At 43.4% G+C, this 24,828-nt stretch overlaps 2 protein-coding genes across 7 annotated transcripts; both read left to right on the top strand.

The window, feature by feature from the left end:
- Nucleotides 1–1,511: 1,511 nt before the first annotated feature.
- gpatch3 (G-patch domain containing 3) lies at nt 1,512–11,893 on the top strand. The gene is made up of 7 exons (XM_033045100.1): nt 1,512–1,873; nt 2,600–3,033; nt 3,505–3,676; nt 3,799–3,876; nt 4,738–4,859; nt 9,163–9,290; nt 9,710–11,893. The coding sequence occupies exons 1-7, from the start codon at nt 1,534–1,536 to the stop codon at nt 9,903–9,905; spliced, it is 1,470 nt and encodes a 489-aa protein (XP_032900991.1). The 5' UTR covers nt 1,512–1,533; the 3' UTR covers nt 9,906–11,893.
- Nucleotides 11,894–14,043: 2,150 nt separating this feature from the next.
- On the top strand, nt 14,044–24,828 carry gpn2 (GPN-loop GTPase 2). Of its 6 annotated transcripts, none has more exons than XM_033045099.1 (6): nt 14,044–14,151; nt 19,446–19,902; nt 22,478–22,634; nt 22,924–23,084; nt 23,722–23,852; nt 24,077–24,828. In XM_033045099.1, the coding sequence occupies exons 2-6, from the start codon at nt 19,486–19,488 to the stop codon at nt 24,189–24,191; spliced, it is 981 nt and encodes a 326-aa protein (XP_032900990.1). In that variant the 5' UTR covers nt 14,044–14,151; nt 19,446–19,485; the 3' UTR covers nt 24,192–24,828. The 6 variants fall into 6 exon arrangements, with proteins under 6 accessions (XP_032900990.1, XP_032900988.1, XP_032900987.1 ...); XM_033045097.1 differs by having other exon boundaries at nt 14,049–14,274; XM_033045096.1 differs by having other exon boundaries at nt 14,049–14,274; nt 19,409–19,902.

Genomic DNA, 24,828 nt, shown 5'->3' with positions numbered 1-24,828 from the left:
CAATTGTCCTAACAACCTACATGTCTTTGAGATGAGGGGGGAAACTGGAGCATCCAAATGAAACCCATGCAGTTAGAAAGAATGCGTAAATTCCACACAGACAGCACCTGACAGCAGAATTGAACCCAGATCGAACGGAATTTGGGCTAAGGGAATCAAGGGATATGGGGAAAAAAGCAGGAACGGGGTACTGATTATAGATGATCAGCCATGATCATATTGAATGGTGGTGCTGGCTTGAAGGGCCGAATGGCCTACTCCTGCACCTACCTTCTATGTTTCTATCTCTAGTGCTTGGCAGCAGTGTTTTATATCATAACTACCTTGTGGGTAGTGTGACCTGGAAGCACTAAGGCCTTCTTCAGGAAAGCCTCATACCCTGTGCTCCAGTGCAGTCTGTCATCTAAATACTAATTAGATGAGTCTGCTTACCTTCTAGTAATATAGATAGCATAAAGCATTGTAAGATTAGAATCTATAAATGTTGTATTTCTACAGCGACTTTTAATGTAACAAAACATCCCATGGCACTTCACAAGAGAGTTGTTAAACTAAATTTAATAATGAACCATAATAATAAATATTAGAAAAAAGACACAAAGTGCTGGAGCATCTCAGTAGGTCAGGCAACATCGCTGGAGAACATGGATAGGTGACATTTCGAGTCAAGACCCTTCTTCAGAAATATTAGAACTTGGTCAGAGGTACTTGGTTTTAAAGAGCATTTTAAATGAAAGGAGGAAAATGAAGCTAGAGAGATTCAAGAAATGAAATTGTCAGCCCAGGGTCTTGGTGGCTGATGGCACCGTCATTGGTGGTGTAATTAAAATTAGTCAAGAGTGTTTAATTGTCATATGTACTGTCGACAGAATATTGAAATAGGGATGTAAAAAAGGATAGAATTGGAGGAGCATTAATATCAAAGGTCACAAGGAGTTAAAGAAAAAGAGCAAGATGCCAAGCCAAGGACATCATGTCAATCTGTTAAAATAAAAAATAAATAAAAATAAATAAAATTTATTAATCTGTTAAATTCTGATTTTTATTCCGGCAACTCCTGTAGTAACCAGTTTCAGCCACCATTTTGCCACATTCCAAGGTAGGAGTCATGTGAAGCTTAAACACCCACACAGGGCAATTGTTTACAGTGCCCTCCATAATTTTTGGAACATAGACCCATCATTTATTTATTTGGAAGGTACACAAAAAAGCTGGAGAAACTCAGCGGGTGCAACAGCATCTATGGAGCGAAGGAAATAGGCAACGTTTCGGGCCGAAACCCTTCTTCAGATAATAAATAAATTTATTTATTTGCCTCTGTACTCCACAAATTGAGATTTGTAATAGAAAAAATCATATGTGGTTAAAGTGAACATTGTCAGATTTTAATAAAGGCCATTTCTATACATTTTGGTTTCACCATCCTGTCTCACTGAGTTACTCCAGCATTTTGTATCTATTGTCAATGTCAAACATGGCGAACTCTTTATTCCAATATGCGCATGCGTGTGCTCCCGCTTGCCCGTTACTAAGATGGCGGCCGCGGCCTGTGTTTACGCTGTTGTCAGGAACATTCCGCGTGAATTCCGCTCCGCTGATCTCCGGCTATTTTTCTCACAGTTCACGGAGAGCGGTGGCTTCAGCTGCTTCCACTACCGCCATCGGCCCGAGCGGCGGCAGCAGCAGCACCAAGGCACAGGTCAAGGGGCGGACGGTAGCCCGAGTCCGACTTGCTGCTGTGTGGTGAGGCTTTTGGCCGAGCGGGCCCCGCAGTTCCCGCGGATGTACGACGGCAGCCAGTGGGTGGACAGAGCCGGGGATTGGCAGCGGGGACGCTGCTGCATCCGAATGGTCAGAGCCGGGGAGATGGTCGGTGAGGCCCGCAGTCGGCGAGTGATTGGGAATCGGGGCTGTGGGAAGAGCAGTGGGAAAGTGGAAAGTGCTTAAAATACTCTGAAGTCCGGGAGAGAGCGACATACTGAGGTGGAGGGGTAAAAAAACAAAAGGGAATGTTTGTGAAAGGCTATAAAATATGATCTGTATGAAAAGTTATCTCAGCTATCCTCTTCGGTGATGCTGCCGTAGCTGCTCGAACTACAGCATTTGGACAGGTAAATGGATTAAAGACTACAGATGCTGCGATCGTGAGCAATACACATGATGTAGGAGGTACTCCTCGGGTCAAGCAGCATCTGTGGAGGGAATGGACTGCAGTTATCCGCCATTTAATTTCTGAATGGACAGATAGTGAAGGGTAGTTGGGATGATCGTGAAAAAGAAGAGGAAGGTAACCTGAGGAAACAGGATTGATGTGGGAGACTGAGGACAAAGTCAAATTGAGAGTGGGATGGGGAATTAAACTGTTTAAGAAGGAACTGCAGATGCTGGAAAAGTCATAAAAGTGCTGGAGAAACTCAGCAGGTGCGGCAGCATCTATGGAGCGAAGGAAATAGGCAACGTTTCGGGCCAAAACCCTTCTTCAGACCTACCTGGGGAATTAAACTGACCGAGGGAATGGCTAGGTATATTTACATGTGTGGGTTTCATGCTATTACAGTTTTCTGTGAAAGATCTTTGGTTACTTTTATTTGTAAAACAGATTCGGAGTTTTCATACAAAACAAGAAAGGAGCTTCGGAGTCGGAGAGCACCAAGTGAAACTTTCACCATTGAAGATCTGTCCACATTGCCAGAATTAAACCCTCCAGCGGTGATGCCCAGTGGGAATGTGGGAACTCCACTGAAAGTCTTCCTGGAATTGATCCAGGCATGTCGCCTGCCTCCCCGCATCATCACCAAGCTCTGTTTGAAGTTCCCCAAGACCAGCTCAAGTCGGCGTTATGGGAATGTTCCTTTCCAGTACCAGAGTTCAACCTCGGTGCACTTTAAAAGAAGGATTGAGATGGAAGTAACAGAAGAGTACCCACAGCAAGATTCACCTGCTGATTTACCAGAGTTCAAAATGAAGCAAGAGGCAGGACATGAAGAATCTCCACAGAGAGAGGAAGAGGAAGAGGAGTCACATTCAGAGAATGTAAGCAACATTTTCATGTCATTAGTGAGTTGAGGACCCATAGTAAAGGAAGAGCATTGCACCCTGATGATCCCAAAGGAAGATCATTGGGGAAGATGGAGTTAATCCCTTGCTGCCACTTAGTTTGAGGAATCTGTCACCACTGATGATTACCTTGGCAAGGCAGGACACTAAACAGAGCCTTCCATTTGGTTGTATAGAGCACTGATGGTGGTTCATGATTACAGGGTCTCAGCCTCGGCTGTGGGAATATTTCATGGCTTTTGGCCTTCTATCATGGGGAGGTTATGTTGTTCCAACTTTACTCTGTAAATTGCCCCTAACGTGTAGGGAGTGCGATAATGTAGATCGGATGTGAATGGGTGTTCGATGGTCGGCATGTGCTTGGTGGATCGAAGGGCCTATTTTCAGTATCTCTGAACTAAATGCCAGGTTCTCATCTAACAATAATATTTCTTTGGTTATTTCCAGGACAATGATGAATGTGAGGAATGGGAGAGACATGAAGCATTCTATGAGGATGTTACCACCCAGGATCGGGCAAAAGAACGACTGTATGAGGAAGAGATTGAGCTGAAATGGGAGAAAGGAGGTTCTGGCCTTGTGTTTTACACAGATGCACAGTATTGGCAAGAGAAAAAAGGTAGGATGTGGCACAGTGTGTTTTTTTGATCAGAGACTTGGGATGGTTGAGATCAGGATATGATGCGGGCAGGAGATTCGGGCAAATTGGTTTGCTTAAGATTGACATGCTCTATCTTTCAGATTTTGATGAGGAGACAGCAGATGACTGGGATGTCGATATGAGTGTTTACTACAACAAAGGACGATCAGGAGAACATGGTAATTTATAAATTTCTCCTCTGTTTGATGTGTGATACCAATATGGCATTGCATAATCCTGATTCTTTTTGCAGTCCTTTAGAAATGTAACAGAACAAAGAAATATCCATCAAATTTAATTGTAAGGCAAACATCTAGGTTAGTTAAAAAAAAAAGCATTGAGTATAAATGCAGAGCATCTAGCAAATTATGTTAGAAATACAATATGTGAGAGATAACGAACCTGCAACTAATTAAAGAGACCTGAGGGGAAGAGGAAAGGGCAGGAAGGAAGCAGAGCTTAAAATCTCTGCCCTGTATGGCATTATTGAATCTTACATCCTGCCAGATATCTTGTACCTGGTGCATGGGGATTAGGACAAAAGACAAAGTGCTGGAGTAACGCAGCGGGTCAGGCAGCATCTGTGGAGGGAATGGACAGGTAGTGTTTCAGTTCAGGACACTTCTTCAAACTGATTGGGTGGGTGGTATAAGATGGGTGGTGTGTGTGACAAAGGCTGGAGATGAAAAGGAGACAAAAAGGTATCAAATAAGGAGAGAAGAGGAGTGAAATGTAAAGCCAGGAGGAGGGCTATGGGAGGAAACCAGGGGCTTTGGGAGGAAACCATAGCGTTAGGAAGGAACCCACATGGTCACAGGGAAACATGTAAACACCACAAAGACAGAACCCAAGAACACGATGAAACTGGTATCTCTGGCGCTGTGAGGCAGCAACTCTACTGGCTGTGTCATAGATTGAAGACTCCATGCCTCATCTAAATTGCAACTGTTCAAAGGATTTGGCCTTGGTGGATTTCTGATGGGGGAAAAAAAAAACAACTGTTCCTTTTGTTCCTTAAATTCCTTTTGTATTTTTCATAGATGGAGGTGATAAGGATTCCCAAGATTTTGTGCAGATGAGGCTGGAGCAACGACTGAGGGAGGGTCTTGAGACCATATCTGTGCAGTCCCCTCGTATTGGAGACTTTGAGCAATACACTAGGGTAAGCATATCAGCTGCATTGGATGATTCAAAACTATACGTAATGGTAACAGATTCTCATGTTTAAATCTATATTTATGGAACTTTTATTCTGTATCAGCAATAAAAGCTAGTTATACCAGAGCATCATTCTGTTGCCATGAACCACAAGACCAGCTACATTATTCAATGCTTGTTTGTGTGGTCATTTCAAATACATTACAAACCAAATAAATCTACTCAGAATCTTTGCTACAGCAGTGTTGCAATAGCTATTTCCCTTAAAATGTTGTTTCTCACATGCACCATATGAAAAGGAAGAAGAGGCTGCCATTATCAATAAGGTTGTTTCTATAAGGGCTCTCATCTCAGCTCCTGCCTCTGACCCCTCTGTTCCGGCCCCATGCCTGGTGGCATTTGATAAGTTTGTGCCTCTGACATTGTCGGGTCTAGAGGATGTGGTTAGGCATATTAAGCCGTCGGGTTCCCCTTGTGATGCTGTCCCTCCTCTTCTTTTTAAAGAGGTTTTCCCGAGTATAGGGCAGTCGGTTCTCGCCATCATAAACAGTAGCTTGTGTTCTGGGGTTGTCCCCATAAATTTTAAACATGCTGTAGTGCAACCACTACTTAAGAAACCAGGCCTGGATCAAACTGATCTGGCCAATTTTAGGCCGATCTCCAAGTTGCCTTTTATCTCTAAGATCATGGAGAAAGTAGTTTATGCTCAGCTGAAACTCTTCCTGGATGAGCACAATATTCTGGAGGTTTTCCAGTCTGGATTCAAGGCTATGCATAGCACAGAGTCGGCTCTGCTAAGGGTCTTCAACGACATCCTCCTGGCAAACGACTCTGGTAATTATGTGGTTCTTGTCTTGCTGGACCTATCTGCCGCCTTCGATACAGTGGACCATGGAATTTTAATTTCCCGATTACAGCACCAAGTGGGCATTTGTGGCAGTGCCCTGGGATGGTTCAGGTCCTATCTGGCAGACAGAACCATGCATGTAAGCCTTGCTGGCTTTGAATCCTCCTCCACTCCCTTGGTATATGGGGTTCCACAGGGCTCAATTTTAGGGCCCCTGCTCTTCTCTTTATACCTACTTCCTCTGGGCTCAATTTTAAGAAGGCATGGCATCTCCTTTCACTTTTATGCAGATGATAGCCAGTTATATATGCCACTCAGGAAAGAAGACGACTATTCTCTAAAATCACTTCTGTCTTGTCTTGAGGACATTAAGTCCTGGATGGCCTTAAACTTTCTGGGACTTAATGAAGAGAAGACAGAGGTGATTTTGTTTGGCCCCAATGGCTGCCGTGAACCTCCCTTTGTTGACTTGGGTCCACTGGCATTGTCTGTAAAGCCAACCGTTTTGAACCTGGGTTTTAGGATGGACGGTGATTTTAAACTAGATAAACAAATAGGCGCGGTGGTTAAGTCCAGCTTCTTTCACCTAAGGAAGCTGGCAAAGGTGAAGCCCATTCTCGAGCGGCAGCATTTTGAAACCGTAATCCATGCCTTTATTACATCTAGGCTGGATTACTGTAACGCACTCTACTCTGGAGTCGCACGAGCTTCATTGGCTCGTCTCCAGCTTGTTCAAAATGCTGCCGCTCGCCTTTTGACCAGAACTCGAAAGAGGGAGCACATTACGCCAATTTTGGCCTCCCTTCACTGGCTACCAGTGCACTTTCGAATTCATTTCAAAATTCTTTTATTTGTTTTTAAATCGTTGAATGGGCTCGCCCCGCCTTACCTCTCTGAGCTGCTCCACCTATATGCTCCTGCCCGGTGCCTCAGGTCAGCTGATCAGCTGCTCCTTGAGGTACCAAGGTCTAAGCGGAAGCTCAGAGGGGATAGAGCCTTTTCTGTTGCTGCTCCGGCACTCTGGAACACCTTGCCGCTGTACATCAGACAGGCCCCCTCACTGTCCATCTTCAAATCCTCCCTAAAAACACATTTTTATTCTTTGGCTTTCGACACTGGCTGAGGCATTGCTCCTGTTCTTAGTGCTTTTAATGTCTTTTAATTTTTAGTGTGTTTTTTATAGTCCTTCGTTTTACGGGTTTTAATGGTTTTTAATTGTTTGTAATAGCTTTTTGTCCATGAGTTCTCATGTACAGCACTTTGTGGCAACTGCAGTTGTTTAAAGTGCTTTATAAATAAAGTTATTACAGGTGCACAACCTTTTATCCGAAAGCCTTGGGACCAGACACTTTTCGTAATTCAGAATTTGTCGGTCTTCGGAATGGAATTTTTTTAGCGTAGATTTTAATGGCTGGCTCAGTGGTAGAGTGCTCGGCTCATATCCGCAAGGTCGCGAGTTTGAGCCTTGATCCCGGCAGTAAACTCGGTCGCGAGTTTGAGTCTTCAATGTAGTTTTTTCTTGCAGAATAAATGTTTGTATGAAATGCAGTGTAGGAGAGGTGTACTGACTGTGTGGGCAGAACTTTGGAAGTGATTGCCCACCAGTCTAAAAAGCCGCTGTGTCTCCCTGTCCCTGGGATAGCAGGGGGCGATCAAACAGCACAATACCCCCCTCCCCCTCCAACTCCAGAGGAATCCGCTCCCCGATGGGCCGCTACGGCGACAAGTGGCAGTTTGCCCACAGCCCGAGCTGCGCCCCCTCATCCGCCACCCCAAGAACAAGACGTACCTTGCACACCATCAGCTTCTGCCCCTACGTGTTCCTCTGGAGTTGGAGCGGGGCTGGGCTGGAGTTGCTGCTGGCTGTGGGTCTCTGGGATCTCCGTGCTTGCAGTGGGCCTGGGGGTCGGTGTCCCGTTGGTCCTGATGTCTCCGGCCACCCCCCTGGACTGGAGCTGAGACTGGAAACTGTACCGCCCTTGCCCCCTCCCTCTGCAACAGCAAACAACCCCACTCTCCTGCAAGGGCGGTACAGTTCCCGGAGGATGGCAGGTGGCCGGAGACGTCAAGACCAACAGGAACCCGCTCCCCGATGGGCCCCTACGACGCCCCGAGCTGCGCTCCGTCATCCGCAACCCAGGTTCCTCTGTAGTTGGAGCGGGGCTGGGCTGGGCTGCTGTTGGCTGTGGGTCTCTGGGATCTCCGTGCTTGCAGTGGGCCTGGGGGTCGGTGTCCCGATGAGGGGGCGCAGCTCGGGGAACGGCTTCTGGTGGTCCTGACGTCTCCGGCCAGTTTGCAGTTTTCCTCTGGAGTTGGAACGGGGCTGGACTGCTGCTGGCTGTGGGTCTCTGGGATCTCCGTGCTTGCAGTGGGCCTGGGGGTCGGTGTCCCGTTGGTCCTGACGTCTCCGGTGACTGGCACGGTCCTGCTGCAATCGCCGACTTGAAGACAGTGCAAAGCCCCCGCGCCGGTGCAATGAGCGGGGAGCTGGAGAGGGGAGGGAAGGGGTCACACACATGGCCGGGAAGCAGAGGGGTGTAGGTGGGGTGAAACTGAAGCGAGCGACAATCTGCTGCTGCCTGCCCCGCTGAGTTAAAAAGTTCCCACGCAAGACTCACGAAACACTGTGTATCGTGAGTCTACCGTGGGAACTTTTTAACTCAGCGGGCAGGCAGCAGCATATTATGAATTATTAACCCTCCCGCGCAATATACCCTCACCTTCTCTTTTATGAATGGGGATTTAGTTCCCCTTTCTTCGAGGACCGACCGGAGGTTCCGCTGTCACCTCTGCGGGCCGCCCTCGGTGAACGTTTTCAAGGACCTTTCTTCAAGGACCGAAAAAATGGCCGCTATTCGGAGGTTTTCGTTATTTGGATCTTCGGATAAAAGGCTGTGCACCTGTATTATTATTATTATTATTCAACCCGCTTATCCAACTCATACCAAGTGTTATGCTTTTTGAAGTAACATCGGCCCCACAACCACGAAAGGAGATAGATATCCCATTCATTTGGAGCAATGATTTTGGTTCATGGATGAATGTTGGTCAGGATATTTTTGAAAGTTTTGCGCTAATTTTCAGAAAAACGTCTTGGGGTCTCATGTGTATGCCTCCTCAGAAGTGGAATGTTGACAGTTGCTTCATTCATTCTGCAACGGAAAATTCATCTTGCTCCTGGCTTAACCCTTGTATATACATTAGTAGTTCAACATGGTGCTGTTTACAAACTATTGAACTGAGTTCCTGGAAAGCATAGTTTAAGCATGAGGTGATGTTGAGATTGGTGTTGCTGCATCAGATCATTCAGTTCCCTGTCACAGATACCTGCCTAGTTTAGTGCTTCTTGTATTTTGACAGGAAAAATAAAACATGGTTACATAATCTGAGCTTATCATCTTGGCTTCCTTTCTTTGGATGTATTGCATGGATCAATGTGCTCTTTCTATCCCTTTCTCAGGGAATTGGCAGGAAAGTGATGGAAAAGCAGGGATGGAAGGATGGTCAAGGCCTTGGCTCCAGCAGCTCCGGATTAGCTGATGCTCTTGACAACGATGGGCAGAATCCAAAATGCAAGCGAGGATTCGGGTAGGTGATACCAATGACTTTTTGAGTCTGATACAAATGACAGTCTTCACTCTGCAGAAGTATCAATTAATAAAGTGCCATTGTTTCAGTATGCTCAATAAACTGACACTATGTGCAGTCGGCAACAGATTGTCACTGTGCTTTCCTATTAAACGGTCAGTAAAGATTTGTTGCTTTGTATTCCAAACTATAATTCTATAGAAGCTGGAAATCTGAAATTAAAACGGAATACTGGAAATACTCAGCAGATTGAGCCGGGTAGATGTAAAATGTGCTGTGACAGAACTTTAGTCCAACACAGAGATGCTGCTATGGTATCACCTGAAGTTCCTGTTGCTAATCAGAAATGTGAACTTTTACATCTATGATTCATTTAAATGTCCTCTTATGTTTTTTTGCTGCTTTGACACCCTGTGCAGGTATCATGGAGAAAGAATTCAGAACTTTCTGCCGATTAAGAAATTTTGTCGACAGCCCAGACACCTGATTTCAACTGTGTATGACCAACCTGAGGAGATAGACCAGGGTGACACCCTGCTCCGAAGACAGCCAGTGACCAGCATGAAGTACAGAGAGGACGTAAAGTTTATTAAAGCAAAAAACCGCAAACATTAACTCAGTGGCGTTTTACATCTTCTGGTGCATCCCAGGTGGAAGCTAGTTTTGTGAATGATGATGGTAGATTCTGTTTTTTAACCTTTCGATGAGGTAGCAAAGAGCCTCTGTAGCCACTGTCTCACAGTTGTAGAGACCCAGGTCCAATTCTGACTTCGGATGCTGCCTGTGGAGTTTGCCTATTATTTCTGTGACCGCAGGGGTTTTCACCCGACAGTCTGATTTCTCCCACAGCCCAAAGATGTGCGGTTTGTAGATTAATTGGTCACTGTAAATTGCACCCAGTGTGCAGGTGACTGGGAAAATCTAGGGTGTGTTGAAGAAAATGTGGGCAACAAAATGGAATTTATGTAAGATATGTGGAAAATGTAACATTGATGTGGACTCAATGGGCTGAAGAACCGGTTTCATACAGATCTCTATATGACTACAAGGTCTTCTGTAATCTGGGGAACCCCTGCATTACCAATAGTGGTTGACCGGGTAATGTGGTTCCAAGGACTACAGATACTATTTCTATATCCCATAAGAAGGGATAACATTTTGGGTTCAAATGCCAGATGGTTTCTTCTGGTTTTCTTTGTCCTCAGTCTGAACAGTTTGATTTGATTAAAGTGTTGCCATTTTCTTGCATAATTAAACAGCATGTACTATAGGACTGGCCACTTCAACAATATTATGTGGATCCTTGTATAAGGGTCTGAGAATTGTACTAGCACATCATTTCATACAATTGCTTGAGTTCGAATTTCCAGCTCTTTGGGTGTGTGGAGAAATGTATGTAATCCATTTTCATTATTTCTGTCCCGTTGCACGTGCCTTTAAGGCTTTCCGCAAATCCTTCATAAATTATCTTGGTTCACCTTTCATAAATGTGGGCATTAACAAATGTACAGGTGTTCCTGTGTGTCTCTCGGTGAACTGTTTAATACGGGGAACACCTTGTTGTTTGTTATGCTTCCCCACCTAATAGCTATTTGTATTGGGGCTAGGGGAAGCCTCTTGTGTAATTTTGTGATTATGTTCTCCTAACTTTCACAATTCAATTCATTTCTTCCACTTTACTGGAGGACTGAGGATAATAGCTCAAGTCGCACATCCTTTCTAATGCTAAATGTTTCACAGAAGTATGCATGGCATGTCCCATAAAATGGCACATTTGATTCAGTTTCACTACCTTCACTACGTTTACTGATAGCTTTTACTGCAGTCAATGCCATTGCTGCCTTGTGCGGGACTACCGTTAAATTAAGGTTTCGACCAGTACAGGCAGAATGCGTTGCTTTACTTGGTAATTGACACCTGATCGGGTCTGATTTGAGCACACAGCAATGATCCCTTGACTGTTTGTATGTGGATAAATGCATGATCTCCCTGTGGGGGCCAGCATTTTCTGTTTCTCTTTCCACATAACTTGAACCATCGACAAAAATTGCCTTTTTCTCAGGACATTTTACTTTAAAATCTTTTGTTTCCCACATTTCCTCTAATTATGGGCTTCAGTTTGCTGCCAAATTTAGTCCAAAGTGTTATTTACAGGCCTTGCACTTCCCCCAAGCTAAGCCAGCAAATGTGGTCACAATCTGAGGAAAGCTCACAGACTAGCAGAGTATGGTATGAGCTGCTATCCAGCCATTCTTTCTTACCTCACTACTCAACCAGTTCTCCCAAGTCAATTCAAGTGGCCAATATGAATCAGAATAGGGTCACTTTCATATTTCTAACCTTAATCAGGGGTTGGACATGTGAGCTCATCTTTCACACCTGAGATATGTATATGTTAAATATTTCATTACTCTAAAATGGATCATGTACATTGTTTTGTATGATAGGGAGAAACCTTAGAACCAAGTGTCCATCCATTCTTACTATGGGAATAGTATTGTAATTATAAACTTGTTTATATAAATAAGAAAGTTATAATTGTTTAATTGAAGAGAAAGATATTTTGTACACTTTTTTAAAAATAAATATTTATTTAACTTTAATAGAAACAGTGGAATCATTAGAGTCAAATAATCAATAAAATGTTGCAAGATATTTTACATTACACCATGACCGTGTGAAAAAAAGTAGCCCCGCACATCTCCTTTGAACCTCACCTTAAAGCTAGTCTTTGATATTTCCACCCTGAGAAATTATTCTGGTTGTCACGCCTATCTATGCCTCAAACTACAATAAGATAATCATAGTGTAACAAATTAAAAATAAAGCCCTTGAAGAAGTCCCATATAAGAGCTTAACGTGCAAAGCTAAAGCACCTGAGATGTGGGATAACATATTTAATTGTTAATTGGTTTGACAGACGGGAAACAAAGAATAGGAAGAAGCTGGGCGTTCTCAGAGTGGCAGTGGTGACTGATCAGGTGCTGCAGGGAAGTTATTTAGAAATATACATCAATAAATTTGGTAAGAAAACAAAGTGTAATAATCCTAAATTCCCAACAAGATGAAACGGTAGGACAGAGTTTTGGAAGTAGTATCAAGTTGTTAGACTCGTTCAAAGAGTAGGCAAATATATGGCAGATGCTGTATAACATGGAAAAATGTAGTTAAACATTTCAATACGAAAATTAAAAAATAATTAATAAAATGAGACATAAGAAACTGCAGATGCTGAAGTACAAAGTGCTGGAGTAACTAAGCTGGTCAGGCAGCATCCGTGGAAGGAATGGATAGGTAACGTTTCAGATGTGGACCGTTCTTCTGACTGATTGTAGTAAGGGAGAGAAAGTTGGAAAAGAGGTGGGGGCCTGGCAATTGATAGGTGGATACACGTGTGAGGGATTTGATTGGCAGATGGGTGAACAAATTGTAGAGATGAAAAGGAGACAAAGGGGGCTCAGGTAAGTAGAGGAGTGAAGTGTAAAATTGTTTGCACTATTGTTTTTATATATTGAACTTCCTTTTGTTTATTATGGTGTTTACTGAGTACTATGGTTACGAGTAGGAAGGAACTGCAGATGCTGGTTTAAACCGAAGGCCGACCTGGAGCAACTTAGTGGGACAGGCAGCATCTCTAGAGAGGAATGGATGACGTTTCAGATCGAGTCTGAAGAAGGGTCTCGACCTAAAAAATCATCATTCCTTCTCTCCAGAGATGCTGCCTGTCCCGCTGTTACTTCAGCTTTTAGTGTCTAACTATGATTATTACGTATCGGTTGTGCTACTGTGGGTAAGATTGTCGTTGTTCCCTTTCGAGACATATGACAATAAAACACTATTGATTTTATACACACTTAAATTGTGGAAGAGCAGGAAGCAGCGAATAACGGTGTTCCATAAATGTTGGTAGTATTTTCAAATTTTTGAACAATGCCAGACTTTTCTATCAGCATTCATCTTCTCTCCAGGTGCTGCCTGTCCCGCTGAGTTACTCCAACATTTTGTGTCTATCTTCGATGCAAACCAGTTGATTCCTACACAATTATCTGTCTAGTGGCCACAGCGATTGGCCTCTATAAAATTGCCCCTAGTGTGTAAACATAGAAAATAGATGGAGGAGTAGGCCATTCAGCCCTTCGAGCCCATGGCTGATCATCCAAAATCAGTACCCTGCTTGTTCCACGTATCACTTTATTCCATTAGCCCTTAGACCTAAATCTAACACTCTCCAGGGCAAGGGTTTCCAACCTGGGGTAAATGTACCCCCCAGAGGGTAAATATCGCCTACCCAGGGGGTGAATTTATTGATTCTCGATTTGTACATATTTTTTCTCATTGACTGACTGTGTTTAGTTCTGGTATACCGGCATCATTAGTTCATAAATAAGTGAAATAACATTGTTATGTCCTATTAAAGTTGCCTGGGGTAAAACGTTTGGAACCCCTGCTCTAGGGGAGTGTGATGGGAGTGTGGGAATAACAGAACTAGTTGTTTTATGAATAACATGGAATAACATGGAAGTAGGGTGATTGATGGGCGCCAACTGAGGCCGCACTGAACCCACTCCGACAGTGGGCTGAAGAAAGGTCTCGACCCATCCATTCTCTCAAGAGATGCAGAATTACTCCGGCATTTTGTGTCTGTCTTCGGTGTCAACCCAAACCAACATCTGCAAACCAACAGTTGCTTCTTCCACACTCCGCCCGTGGAGGTAGCACGGCGCACGCGCGGGAGTGAGAGGGGGGAAGGGCACGCATGCTCAATGGCGCCAGCGCGACCTGGGCCTTGGCCGTGAGGGAGCGGCAACGGATGCTGCTCAGGGAGGCGGCGGGAGCGAGAGTGAGAGATGGCTTTCCGTCGGTAGGTGCGCGCTCTCGCAAGCTCTTCAGCACAGGTTGTTGTCTGTGAAAAGCGGGAAGCCACAACAAGCCGAGGTCCGGGGTTACAGCAGTGGCCAGGGCGACCGGTAGCTATTGCGCTGCAGTGGGGTGAGTGGGGCAGCGAGGAACCTTCGGGAATCAAGAGAGTCAATAAGTGTTTTATTGTTATAAGTCCCCAAACGGAACAATGACAATCTTACTTGAATCTGTGCAGTATCCGGCCATGGGTCTACAACTCCAGTGCAAAACCAGAAACTATGGGAAATATAATAAATACATGTGTTTATATATTAAAATTATATTACATACTTTATTAATATAGTGCGACATAGGTAGGATAATTGGTCTCTGTAAAATTGCCCCTAGTGTGTAGGGAGTAGATGTGAACCTCATCCGCTGAGTTTCTCCAGCACTTTTGTTTACCTTCGATTTTCCAGCATCTGCAGTTCCTTCTTAAACATAACATGGAACTTGTTGTTTTATGATAACGTAGAACTGGAGGAATAACACAGAACTAGGGCGATTGATGGGTGGCGTGGGCTGAAAGCCTGTTTCCATAGAAACATGGAAAATAGGTGCAGGAGTAGGCCATTCGGCCCTTCGAGCCTGCACCGCCATTCAATATGATCATGGCTGATCATCCAACTCAGTATCCTGTACCTGCCTTCTCTCCATACCCCCTGATCCCTTTAGCCACAAGTGCCACATCTAACTCCCTCTTAAATATAGCCAATGAACTGGCCTCAACTACATTCTGTGGCAGAGAATTCCAGAGATTCACCACCATTCTGCATCTCTAAACTAAACTCAGCACTTGAAGTAGTTATGGTGACTGAGAGTGAATGTTACAAGTTGGTAATGTACAAATTGGAGCAGGAGTAATTTTCCCTGAGAGCTTGCTCAACAAGATCATGGCTCTTCCAGTTTCAGCTTCAAAACCACTTTCCTCACGTGCTCCTTGCCACTCATGTAGGTAGTTCAAATGTTTGCTGACTTGCCTGGAATATAGTTAATGACCTGCCTTCACAACTGTTTGGCAAAGAGAATTCCAAAGTGACCATTCCAATCAAAGGCGTGACAAAAGGTAGCCACAAAATGCTGGAATAACTCAGCGGGTGAGGTAGCATCTATGGATAGAAGGAATTGGCGACATTTCGGGTCGAGACCCTTCTTCTAAAGTCTGAAGAACCCAAAACGTTGCCAATTCCTTCTTTCCATAGATGCTGCCTCACCCGCTGAGTTACTCCAGCATTTTGTGTCCCCCTTTGATTTTACCAGGATCTGCAGTTCTTTCTTAAATGTGTGACAAAAGGTCCTGGCCTGAAACATCACCGAAGATAGACACAAAATGCTGGAGTAACAACGTCTCATTCGGCTCCTCCATTTAAACCTGAAACATCACCTGTCCATTCCCTTGAAAGATGCAGCCTAACCTGCTGCGTTCCTCCAGTATTTTGTGTTTTTCTCAAGATCCCAGCACCTGCGGTTCCTTGTGCCTCCAATAAAATAAATTAATCTTATCTCTACCTTATTGATGATCTAAAAAGTCAACTGTTTTTCTGTGCATTATTTGCTGAGTACTTCTGACATTTTTAATTTGCAAAATTGTTCTGAAATTTTGTGGATAACACGTTTGGTCTTGTTGGGGAAAAGGTAACACAGAATTTTGAAACATTAGGAGATAAAACAAAGCCACCGTCTGAGCCAGGTTTGTGCAAGACCTGTGTATTTTCTTTCCAGATACCAATAAACTTTCTCCTTAATTATTTATACATTTCCTCTCGAACATAACCATATAACAATTACAGCACGGAAACAGGCCATCTCGGCCCTACAAGTCCGTGCCGAACAACTTTTTACCCTTAGTCCCACCTGCCTGCACTCATACCATAACCCTCCATTCCCTTCTCATCCATATGCCTATCCAATTTATTTTTAAATAATACCAACGAACCTGCCTCCACCACTTCCACTGGAAGCTCATTCCACACCGCTACCACTCTCTGAGTAAAGAAGTTCCCCCTCATGTTACCCCTAAACTTCTGTCCCTTAATTCTGAAGTCATGTCCTCTTGTTTGAATCTTCCCTATTCTCAAAGGGAAAAGCTGGTCCACATCAACTCTGTCTATCCCTCTCATCATTTTAAAGACCTCTATCAAGTCCCCCCTTAACCTTCTGCGCTCCAGAGAATAAAGACCTAACTTATTCAACCTTTCTCTGTAACTTAGTTGTTGAAACCCAGGCAACATTCTAGTAAATCTCCTCTGTACTCTCTCTATTTTGTTGACATCCTTCCTATAATTGGGCGACCAAAATTGTACACCATACTCCAGATTTGGTCTCACCAATGCCGTGTACAATTTTAACATTACATCCCAGCTTCTATACTCAATGCTCTGATTTATAAAGGCTAGCATACCAAAAGCTTTCTTTACCACCCTATCTATATGGGACGACAGATGGCACAATGGGCTAAGTGTTCGGCTGGCGACCGGAAGGTAGCCGGTTCGAATCCCGCTTGGAGTGCATACTGTCGTTGTGTCCATGGACAAGACACTTCACCCACCTTTGCCTGTGTGTGAATGTGTGTGAGTGATTGGTGGTGGTCGGAGGGGCCGTAGGCGCAGATTGGCAGCCACGCTTCCGTCAGTCTGCCCCAGGGCAGCTGTGGCTACAGAAGTAGCTTATCACCACCGAGTGTGACTGAGGAGTGAATGAATAATGGGATGTAAAGCGCCTTGAGTATTAGAAAGGCGCTATATAAATCCCATCCATTATTATTATTATTATTATTATATGAGATTCCACCTTCAAGGAACTATGCACGGTTATTCCCAGATCCCTCTGTTCAACTGTATTCTTCAATTCCCTACCATTTACCATGTACGTCCTATTTTGATTTGTCCTGCCAAGGTGTAGCACCTCACATTTATCAGCATTAAACTCCATCTGCCATCTTTCAGCCCATTCTTCCAAATGGCCTAAATCACTCTGTAGACTTTGGAAATCCTCTTCATTATCCACAACACCCCCTATCTTGGTATCATCTGCATACTTACTAATCCAATTTACCACACCTTCATCCAGATCATTGATGTACATGACAAACAACAAAGGACCCAACACCGATCCCTGAGGCACCCCACTAGTCACCTGCCTCCAACCCGACAAACAACCATCCACCATTACCCTCTGGCTTCTCCCATTCAGCCACTGTTGAATCCATCTTGCTACTCCTGCATTTATACCCAACAGTTGAACCTTCTTAACCAACCTTCCATGAGGAACCTTGTCAAAGGCCTTACTAAAGTCCATATAGACAACATCCACTGCTTTACCCTCGTCAATTTCCCTAGTAACCTCTTCAAAAAATTCAAGAAGATTTGTCAAACATGACCTTCCAGGCACAAATCCATGCTGACTGTTCCTAATCAGACCCTGTTTATCCAGATGCTTATATATATTATCTCTAAGTATATTTTCCATTAATTTGCCCACCACTGAAGTCAAACTAACAGGCCTATAATTGCTAGGTTTACTCTTAGAACCCTTTTTAAACAATGGAACAACATGCGCAGTACGCCAATCCTCTGGGACTATTCCCGTTTCTAATGACATTTGAAATATTTCTGTCATAGCCCCGGCTATTTCTACACTAACTTCCCTCAATGTCCTAGGGAATATCCTGTCAGGACCTGGAGACTTGCCCACTTTTATATTTTTCAAAAGTGTCAGTACTTCTTTTACTTTGATATTCATAATATCCATAGCTACTCTACTAGCTTCCCATACCTCACATAATTCAATATCCTTCTCCTTGGTGAATACCGAAGAAAAGAAATTGTTCAATATCTCCCCCATCTCTTCTGGCTCTGCAGATAGCTGTCCACTCTGTCTCTCCAATGGACCAATTTTATCCCTCGTTATCCTTTTACTATTAATATAGCTGTAGAAACCCTTTGGATTTACTTTCACCTTACTTGCCAAAGCAATCTCATGTCTTCTTTTAGCTTTTCTAATTTCTTTCTTAAGATTCTTTTTACATTCCTTATACTCCTCAAGCACCTCATTTACTCCATGCTGCCTATAATTATTGTAGATCTCCCTCTTTTTCCGAACAAGATGTCCAATTTCCCTTGAAAACCAGGGCTCTTTCCAATTTTTACTGTTTCCTTTCAACCGAACAGGCACATAAAGATTCTGTACTCTTAAAATTTCCCCTTTAAATGTCCTCCATTTCACTTCTACATCCTTCCCATAAAACAAAATGTCCCAGTTCACTCCTTTTAAATCATTTCGCATCTCATCAAAGTTAGCCTTTCTCCAATCAAAAATCTCAACCCTAGGTCCAGTTCTGACCCTCTCCATAATTATATTGAAACTAATGGTATTGTGATCACTGGACCCGAAGTGCTCCCCAACGCATACCTCCACCACCTGTCCCGTCTCATTTCCTAACAGGAGGTCCAACACTGCCCCTCCTCTAGTAGGTACCTCTATGTATTGCTGCAAAAAACTATCCTGCACACATTTTACAAACTCCAAACCATCCAGTCCATTTACCGAATGTGTTTCCCAGTCTATGTGTGGAAAGTTGAAATCTCCCACAATCACTACTTTGTGCTTACTACTAATATCTGCTATCTCCTTACATATTTGCTCTTCCAATTCTCGATCCCCATTTGGCGGTCTATAATACACCCCTATAAGTGTTGCTACACCTTTCCCACTTCTCAGTTCCACCCAAATAGCCTCCCTAGATGAGCCCTCCAATCTATCCTGCCAAAGCACTGCTGTAATATCTTCCCTGACTAGCAAAGCAACACCTCCACCTCTTGCCCCTCCAATTCTATCACACCTGAAGCAATGAAATCCTGGAATATTTAGTTTCCAATCACAGCCCTCCTGCAACCATGTTTCACTGATCGCCACAACATCATACTTCCAGGTGTCTATCCAGACTCTAAGCTCATCCACTTTTCTTACAATGCTCCAAGCATTAAAATATGCACATTTAAGAAACCCCCCGCCTCTTATTCTCTGTTTATTTCCTTTGAATCTGTTTATTGAATCTGGTTACATTGTCCATTTAGTCAGTGCATTCCAGATCTCAGCAATTGACATCATGCCCTCTGGTATAAATGATCAAATTGTCACAATGAAATTTGAATTTGTGTTCATTAACAATTTGAATTTGTGTCCACTAACAGCCACATCATTGTTTACCTCACTGCCAGCAATTCACACTGGTTGAGTGACTTTTCTCTGTTCCAGGCCTGTGGAACTATAATGAGCACCTGGAGATACGATTAGGATGGCAGAAGAGATCAGGCGTGCCATGGTAACTTTTGGCCAGGTGGTTATTGGGCCACCTGGCTCGGGGAAGACCACCTACTGTGCAGGGATGCAAGAATTCCTTACTAAACTGGGCCGCAAAGTTGCAGTAGTGAACTTGGACCCTGCCAATGACCTCATTCCTTACCAATGTTGTGTGGATATTGCGGAACTGGTGAAGCTTGATGATGTTATGGATGGTCTTGGTCTGGGGCCCAATGGAGGACTCATTTACTGCATGGAATACCTAGAGGCAAACCTGGACTGGCTACAGGAGAAGATGCAACAGTTCAAGGACTATTATTTCCTATTTGATTGTCCTGGTCAGGTGGAACTGTACACTCACAATTGTTCTGTACGAAACATCCTTGCACAATTAGCCAAATGGAATTTCAGGGTGAGTTCACATTTGTACATGACAGATTGAGGGACCTAGTTGGACAGTTAACATTTGCAGAGGAAACATCCAATGCTTCAGAGGTGACGATGAAAGTTATATTTGAAGTCATAGTCACAGTCATACAGCACGGAACAGGCACTTTGACACAACTTGCCCAGGCCAACCAAGATGCCCTATCTACACATGTCAAACCCGCCCATGTTTCGCCAATAACCTAAATCTTTCCTATTCATGTAGCTGTCCACATGTATTTTATATGTTGTTATAGTACCTGCCTCATCTACCTCCTCTGACATCTCATTCCATATACCCACCACCCTCCGAGTCAAAAAGTTGTCTCTCAGGTTCCTATTAGATCTTTCAACTTTCACCTTAAACTTATGTTCTCTGGTTCTTGATTCCCCTACCCTGGGTAAAATACTCAGTGCATTTACCCTATCTATTCCCGTCACGATCATATACACCTCTCTACAAGATCACCCCTCAGCCTCCTGCTCTTTCTAGCTTAACAAGATTCTTCCTATAGCAGGGTGAAGTATTCCTTGTTTCCTGCTCACTTTGATGTCCCCCCAGCTTCCGTATTCCCTTCCCAGGTGTTTGTTAGATTGCAGCTGACTTGATACAGCATTGCGGCTTAAAGGCCAGGGTCCTAGGTTCTGGATCCTGGTTTGAGCTCATGTTATAGATCCTACAGTCTTCAGTCAATTTCCAGGGTTCTTATACAGGCATGTAGCACAGAAACACAGTCTCCAGCCCACCATGTCAATGGCGACCATCAAATACATATCTACGTTAATCTAATTTAGCAGCACTTTGTCTGTGGCCTACTATTCCTTGGCAATCCAACCGCTGGTCGAGTTGCTTCTGAAAAGTTGTGAGGGTACCCACCTCCATCACTTTCTTAGGCGCTGTGATTGCAGCCACTTTCTGGGTGAAAACATTCTTCCTCTGTCCGTCAAAATCACTTACTCCCCACCTTAAATCTACTCTCCCTGGTCTTAGATGCCTCTACTCTGGAGAAAAGTTTCTGAGGAATCACATAATTTTTAATTTGTATACCAACATCAGGTATACCCTCAGCCTTCTCTGCTCCAAGGAAAACAAATCCACCTTATCCAGTATTTCCTCATAACTGAAATATTCAATCCAGCCTGGTGAATCTATTCTGAACCCTCTCCAGTGTAATCATATCTTTCCTATAGTGTAGTAACCATAATTGGGCACAATTCCAGCTGTAGTCTCACCAATGTTTTATAAAATGATACCAAGACCTCCCTGCATTTACTTTCTGTACCCCAGTTAATTAAGCTAACCACCCTCTGTATTGTTCAGCTTTGTAGGCTAGAGGGAAGGTTAAAGACAAATTACCAGATTGTATTTCAAGGGAGTAATGAAGTTTAGATAATTTTTCATTACAACTGTTACTGCATTGTCTGAAATCATGCACAGACAACACAATTCCAGATATCTTTACAAATACAGTAAACCCTCACAATAACAGACCTCTACATAACGGATTCCAGTTATAGCGGACCAAGGCTCCCATTGTACAGCCCCACACTTCCACCAGGTTACCCATTGGGTTGGCTTCACACAATGTGCTTCTGGTTGCGGGAGCAGAGAGAGCAAACAGCATGAATACCAGTCCCGTTCCGGGCGTGTGGGGCGGGGACCGATGGCTCTCGTTGCTGTTAATTCTCACATTCTTGCTTGTTTCTGCCCAACGCCGTGTTTTCTCTCTCCCGGCCTTGGGTTGAACTTTAACCACCCCCCCCCCCCCACCCACTTGGTTATAGCAGACAATCAGCAATAACATACACCCCCCTCCCCATTATTGTGAGGGTTCACTACTTCATATCCAGTATAAGTTGCCATTCGAGGAAAGGGACATGTATTTGCAATTATATGGTCCAGGCCTGAATACTTTACACAAAGTCCATTATTTATGAGGGTTAGGATCATGTATCAGAAGGTTTAATGATTAAACAAATCCAACAAATGCCATTAAAGCTATTGGGAACAACACTCAGGCTGCAATGACAGAGGATTGCCAACCTCTCCATGGCTATAAAATCTTCCAGCTTGTAAAACATGCAAGTAGTCAGGACCCTATCTCTGGCTGCAAATCTGTCCACGTTCCTGACATTTGGTGTCCACAACCCTGATCCCGGCTGCACACTGACTGATCATGTTACTACTTGTCAGTACAAGATATCAAAAGCAATCCAGCTCATGGCAGTCAGGGTCACCAAACACGAGAGGAGGGATTTCTGGAGGAACATCCTATATCTATAACAACACTCTTGGTTATACAGAGGACACTTCACGAGGTTGTAGATCCACTCACTCGTGAAGTCAGTGGATTTGGATGATTCCAAGCATTAAGTCAGATGATTCCAAGCACTTGATGTATTCTTTAAACTGTAGATGTGATCAAAAGATCCCACAAATCAGGAATGTACTGCCATCGCCGAGCAATATGCTTTTAGCTTGGAGTAAAGGAATGCATACTGAGCCCAGTAAAGAAACAGTACATTGACCTTGTGTAAATCTGATTTATGTTGTCCTGTAGTTAACAGCTGTTCACTTGGTGGATTCTCATTACTGCACCGATCCAGCAAAGTTCATCTCTGTACTCTGCACATCCTTGGCTACAATGCTGCACATGGAGCTGCCGCATGTTAATATCCTCTCCAAAATGGATCTGATTGAAAAGTTTGGGAAAATAGGTACGGCTATTTGTTTCTGGGTCTGCCGGTAAGAACTGGGAGGAGGTCTGGAGTTAATATTAAACCAAAAATTGCTTCTCAATTTTAACTTTCGGTCCAAAATTCAGTCTTCAATTTTTGAATTTGATAAATTGACAATTGGAAATATTTTTGTTTCTGTTCATTCACTAATCATATCAAAATAATTATTCACAAATATGATCGGAGCTTTGACAGAGAAGGAGACTTCACAGAAGCAATGGGTTAACAGATTTGTGGGTATTCATTGTACTTGTGTTTTTTTTTAAAGCATTTAACCTGGAATATTACACTGAGGTATTGGATCTGTCCTACCTTCTGGATCACTTTGCCAAAGACCCTTTTTTCAAAAACTTTCGACGATTGAACAAGAAACTTATAGAAGTGATTCAAGATTACAGTCTGGTCTCCTTTATCCCTCTGAATGTGCAGGTGAGTGGCTATCCATTAATAGCTTTTCAGCAGCATCAAAAGGTTGACTATTATTTGAGAACATTGCAGAATGGTGAGTAAACAGTGAGGTGCTCTGATTATTGAGGAATTTGAGTGAGAAAAGTATCAGGATTCAAAGAGTGAAGATGTGTGATATGTATTGGAATGCAAAAGGACATGTTGCTATGATTATGAGGGGTTTCAAGTCATGGGAAATGTGGAAATATGGTACACGCTGTAATTAAAACTGAAAATGCAGGAAATATTCAGCATATGAGGAGATATCTATACATTGAGTAACTACTAATTTTTCATGTCTGTGACCATACATTGGAATCGTGTCAATTGTCGCCTGACCTGGTTACATATTTTTCCAATGCTTTTAGTTCTATTTAGAATTTAATCCACAGATGTGTGCTTGTGCAGTTGTACAGGGTATTAAGAGAAGCACAGAGAAGGGATGAAGAGGGTATTAACTGCCGCTGAGGGAGTGTTCCTCTGAGCTGGATGAAGTTTTGGGCCCATGGAGAGTGTTTCAGCTTGGGGATATAATCAGATGTTTCTTTAAGGTCGTTAGTTGCCCAGCTTGCCTTAGCGTTTGAAAGATTTTGAAGAATATGCCTGGCTTCTCTCCTAGGATAAAGAAACAATGAAGTATGTGATTAAGGCTGTTGATAAAGCAAATGGATATTGTTTTGGGAACTCGGAGCAGAGAACATTGGAGGCCATGATGTCCGCAGCAGTGGGAGCAGATTTCCATTTCAGCAAGTATCCTTTGTAAAGACAATTTACTCTACATTGTTGATTATCAGGCCAGTGATTTACAGATACACCATGGCAACCTCTACCCTTTCCCACTTACACTTCCTGCCCTTGTCCTCCAAAATTCTGTTAACTTATTAATGTGTGTTTATTAATTATATTGTTTATATACTTGTTTATATCGGTATAATTGCCAAATTTCCTAGGTGTGTTTCCTTAGCTATAAATAGGTCTATGGAGGCCCAGGAGAAATATACAGGATCAATTGAAGAGGATGTGGAGGAGGATTTGAGACAGTTTTCCACCGATGTGCAACATTCCACACAGTGTGAATCCACTCACTGACCGTAGCAGAGCCTACACCTACTATGAGAGACTCAGTGGCCAAGATGGGATCTCGCAGCATGTTTCCAGGTGCGGCAGGAGCTGTTGTTCTCAGCTTTGCTGCAATTGAACCTTACGATCACTTACTGATCATTTTTACCCAACCCTGCATCAAGCAGCATGATTTAAAAATATATATATTTTGTGAATTTGATCCTTTTTTTCTAATGTATTGAATAAAGATATTTAGTTTCAGTACATTCTGCTCCTCCAGACTAGTAACATAGCAGTAGTTTTTTACAGATTAATAATGAAGTCAACCGTCTTGTAGAGACATCAATGTAGAAGATTTCACTTACGTCGGAGGTGCTGGCAACTGCAAGAATATTTGTTGTCTTCCGTTGTGTTTAATGTGAGTGGCATCATGGCATAACTAGGAGAGCTGCTGCCTCAGTGACCCAGGCTCCACCATGATCTCTGATGCTGCCTGTGTGGAGCTGGCACATTTTCCAAAGTACATCCTAAAAATGTTTGGGTTGGTAGGCTAATTGGTCCTCTTGAGGGCAATTGGTAATGTGTAATTACTGTTGGCCCGTATCTCAAATTAATTGATGACAATTCTGGAAAACAATGGCTAATAAACTTTATTGACACAGGA

This window comes from Amblyraja radiata, chromosome 27 (assembly GCF_010909765.2).
Source record: "Amblyraja radiata isolate CabotCenter1 chromosome 27, sAmbRad1.1.pri, whole genome shotgun sequence".
In the NCBI taxonomy this organism is placed as follows: Eukaryota; Metazoa; Chordata; class Chondrichthyes; order Rajiformes; family Rajidae; genus Amblyraja; species Amblyraja radiata.
This window is presented reverse-complemented; position numbering and strand designations above follow the sequence as displayed.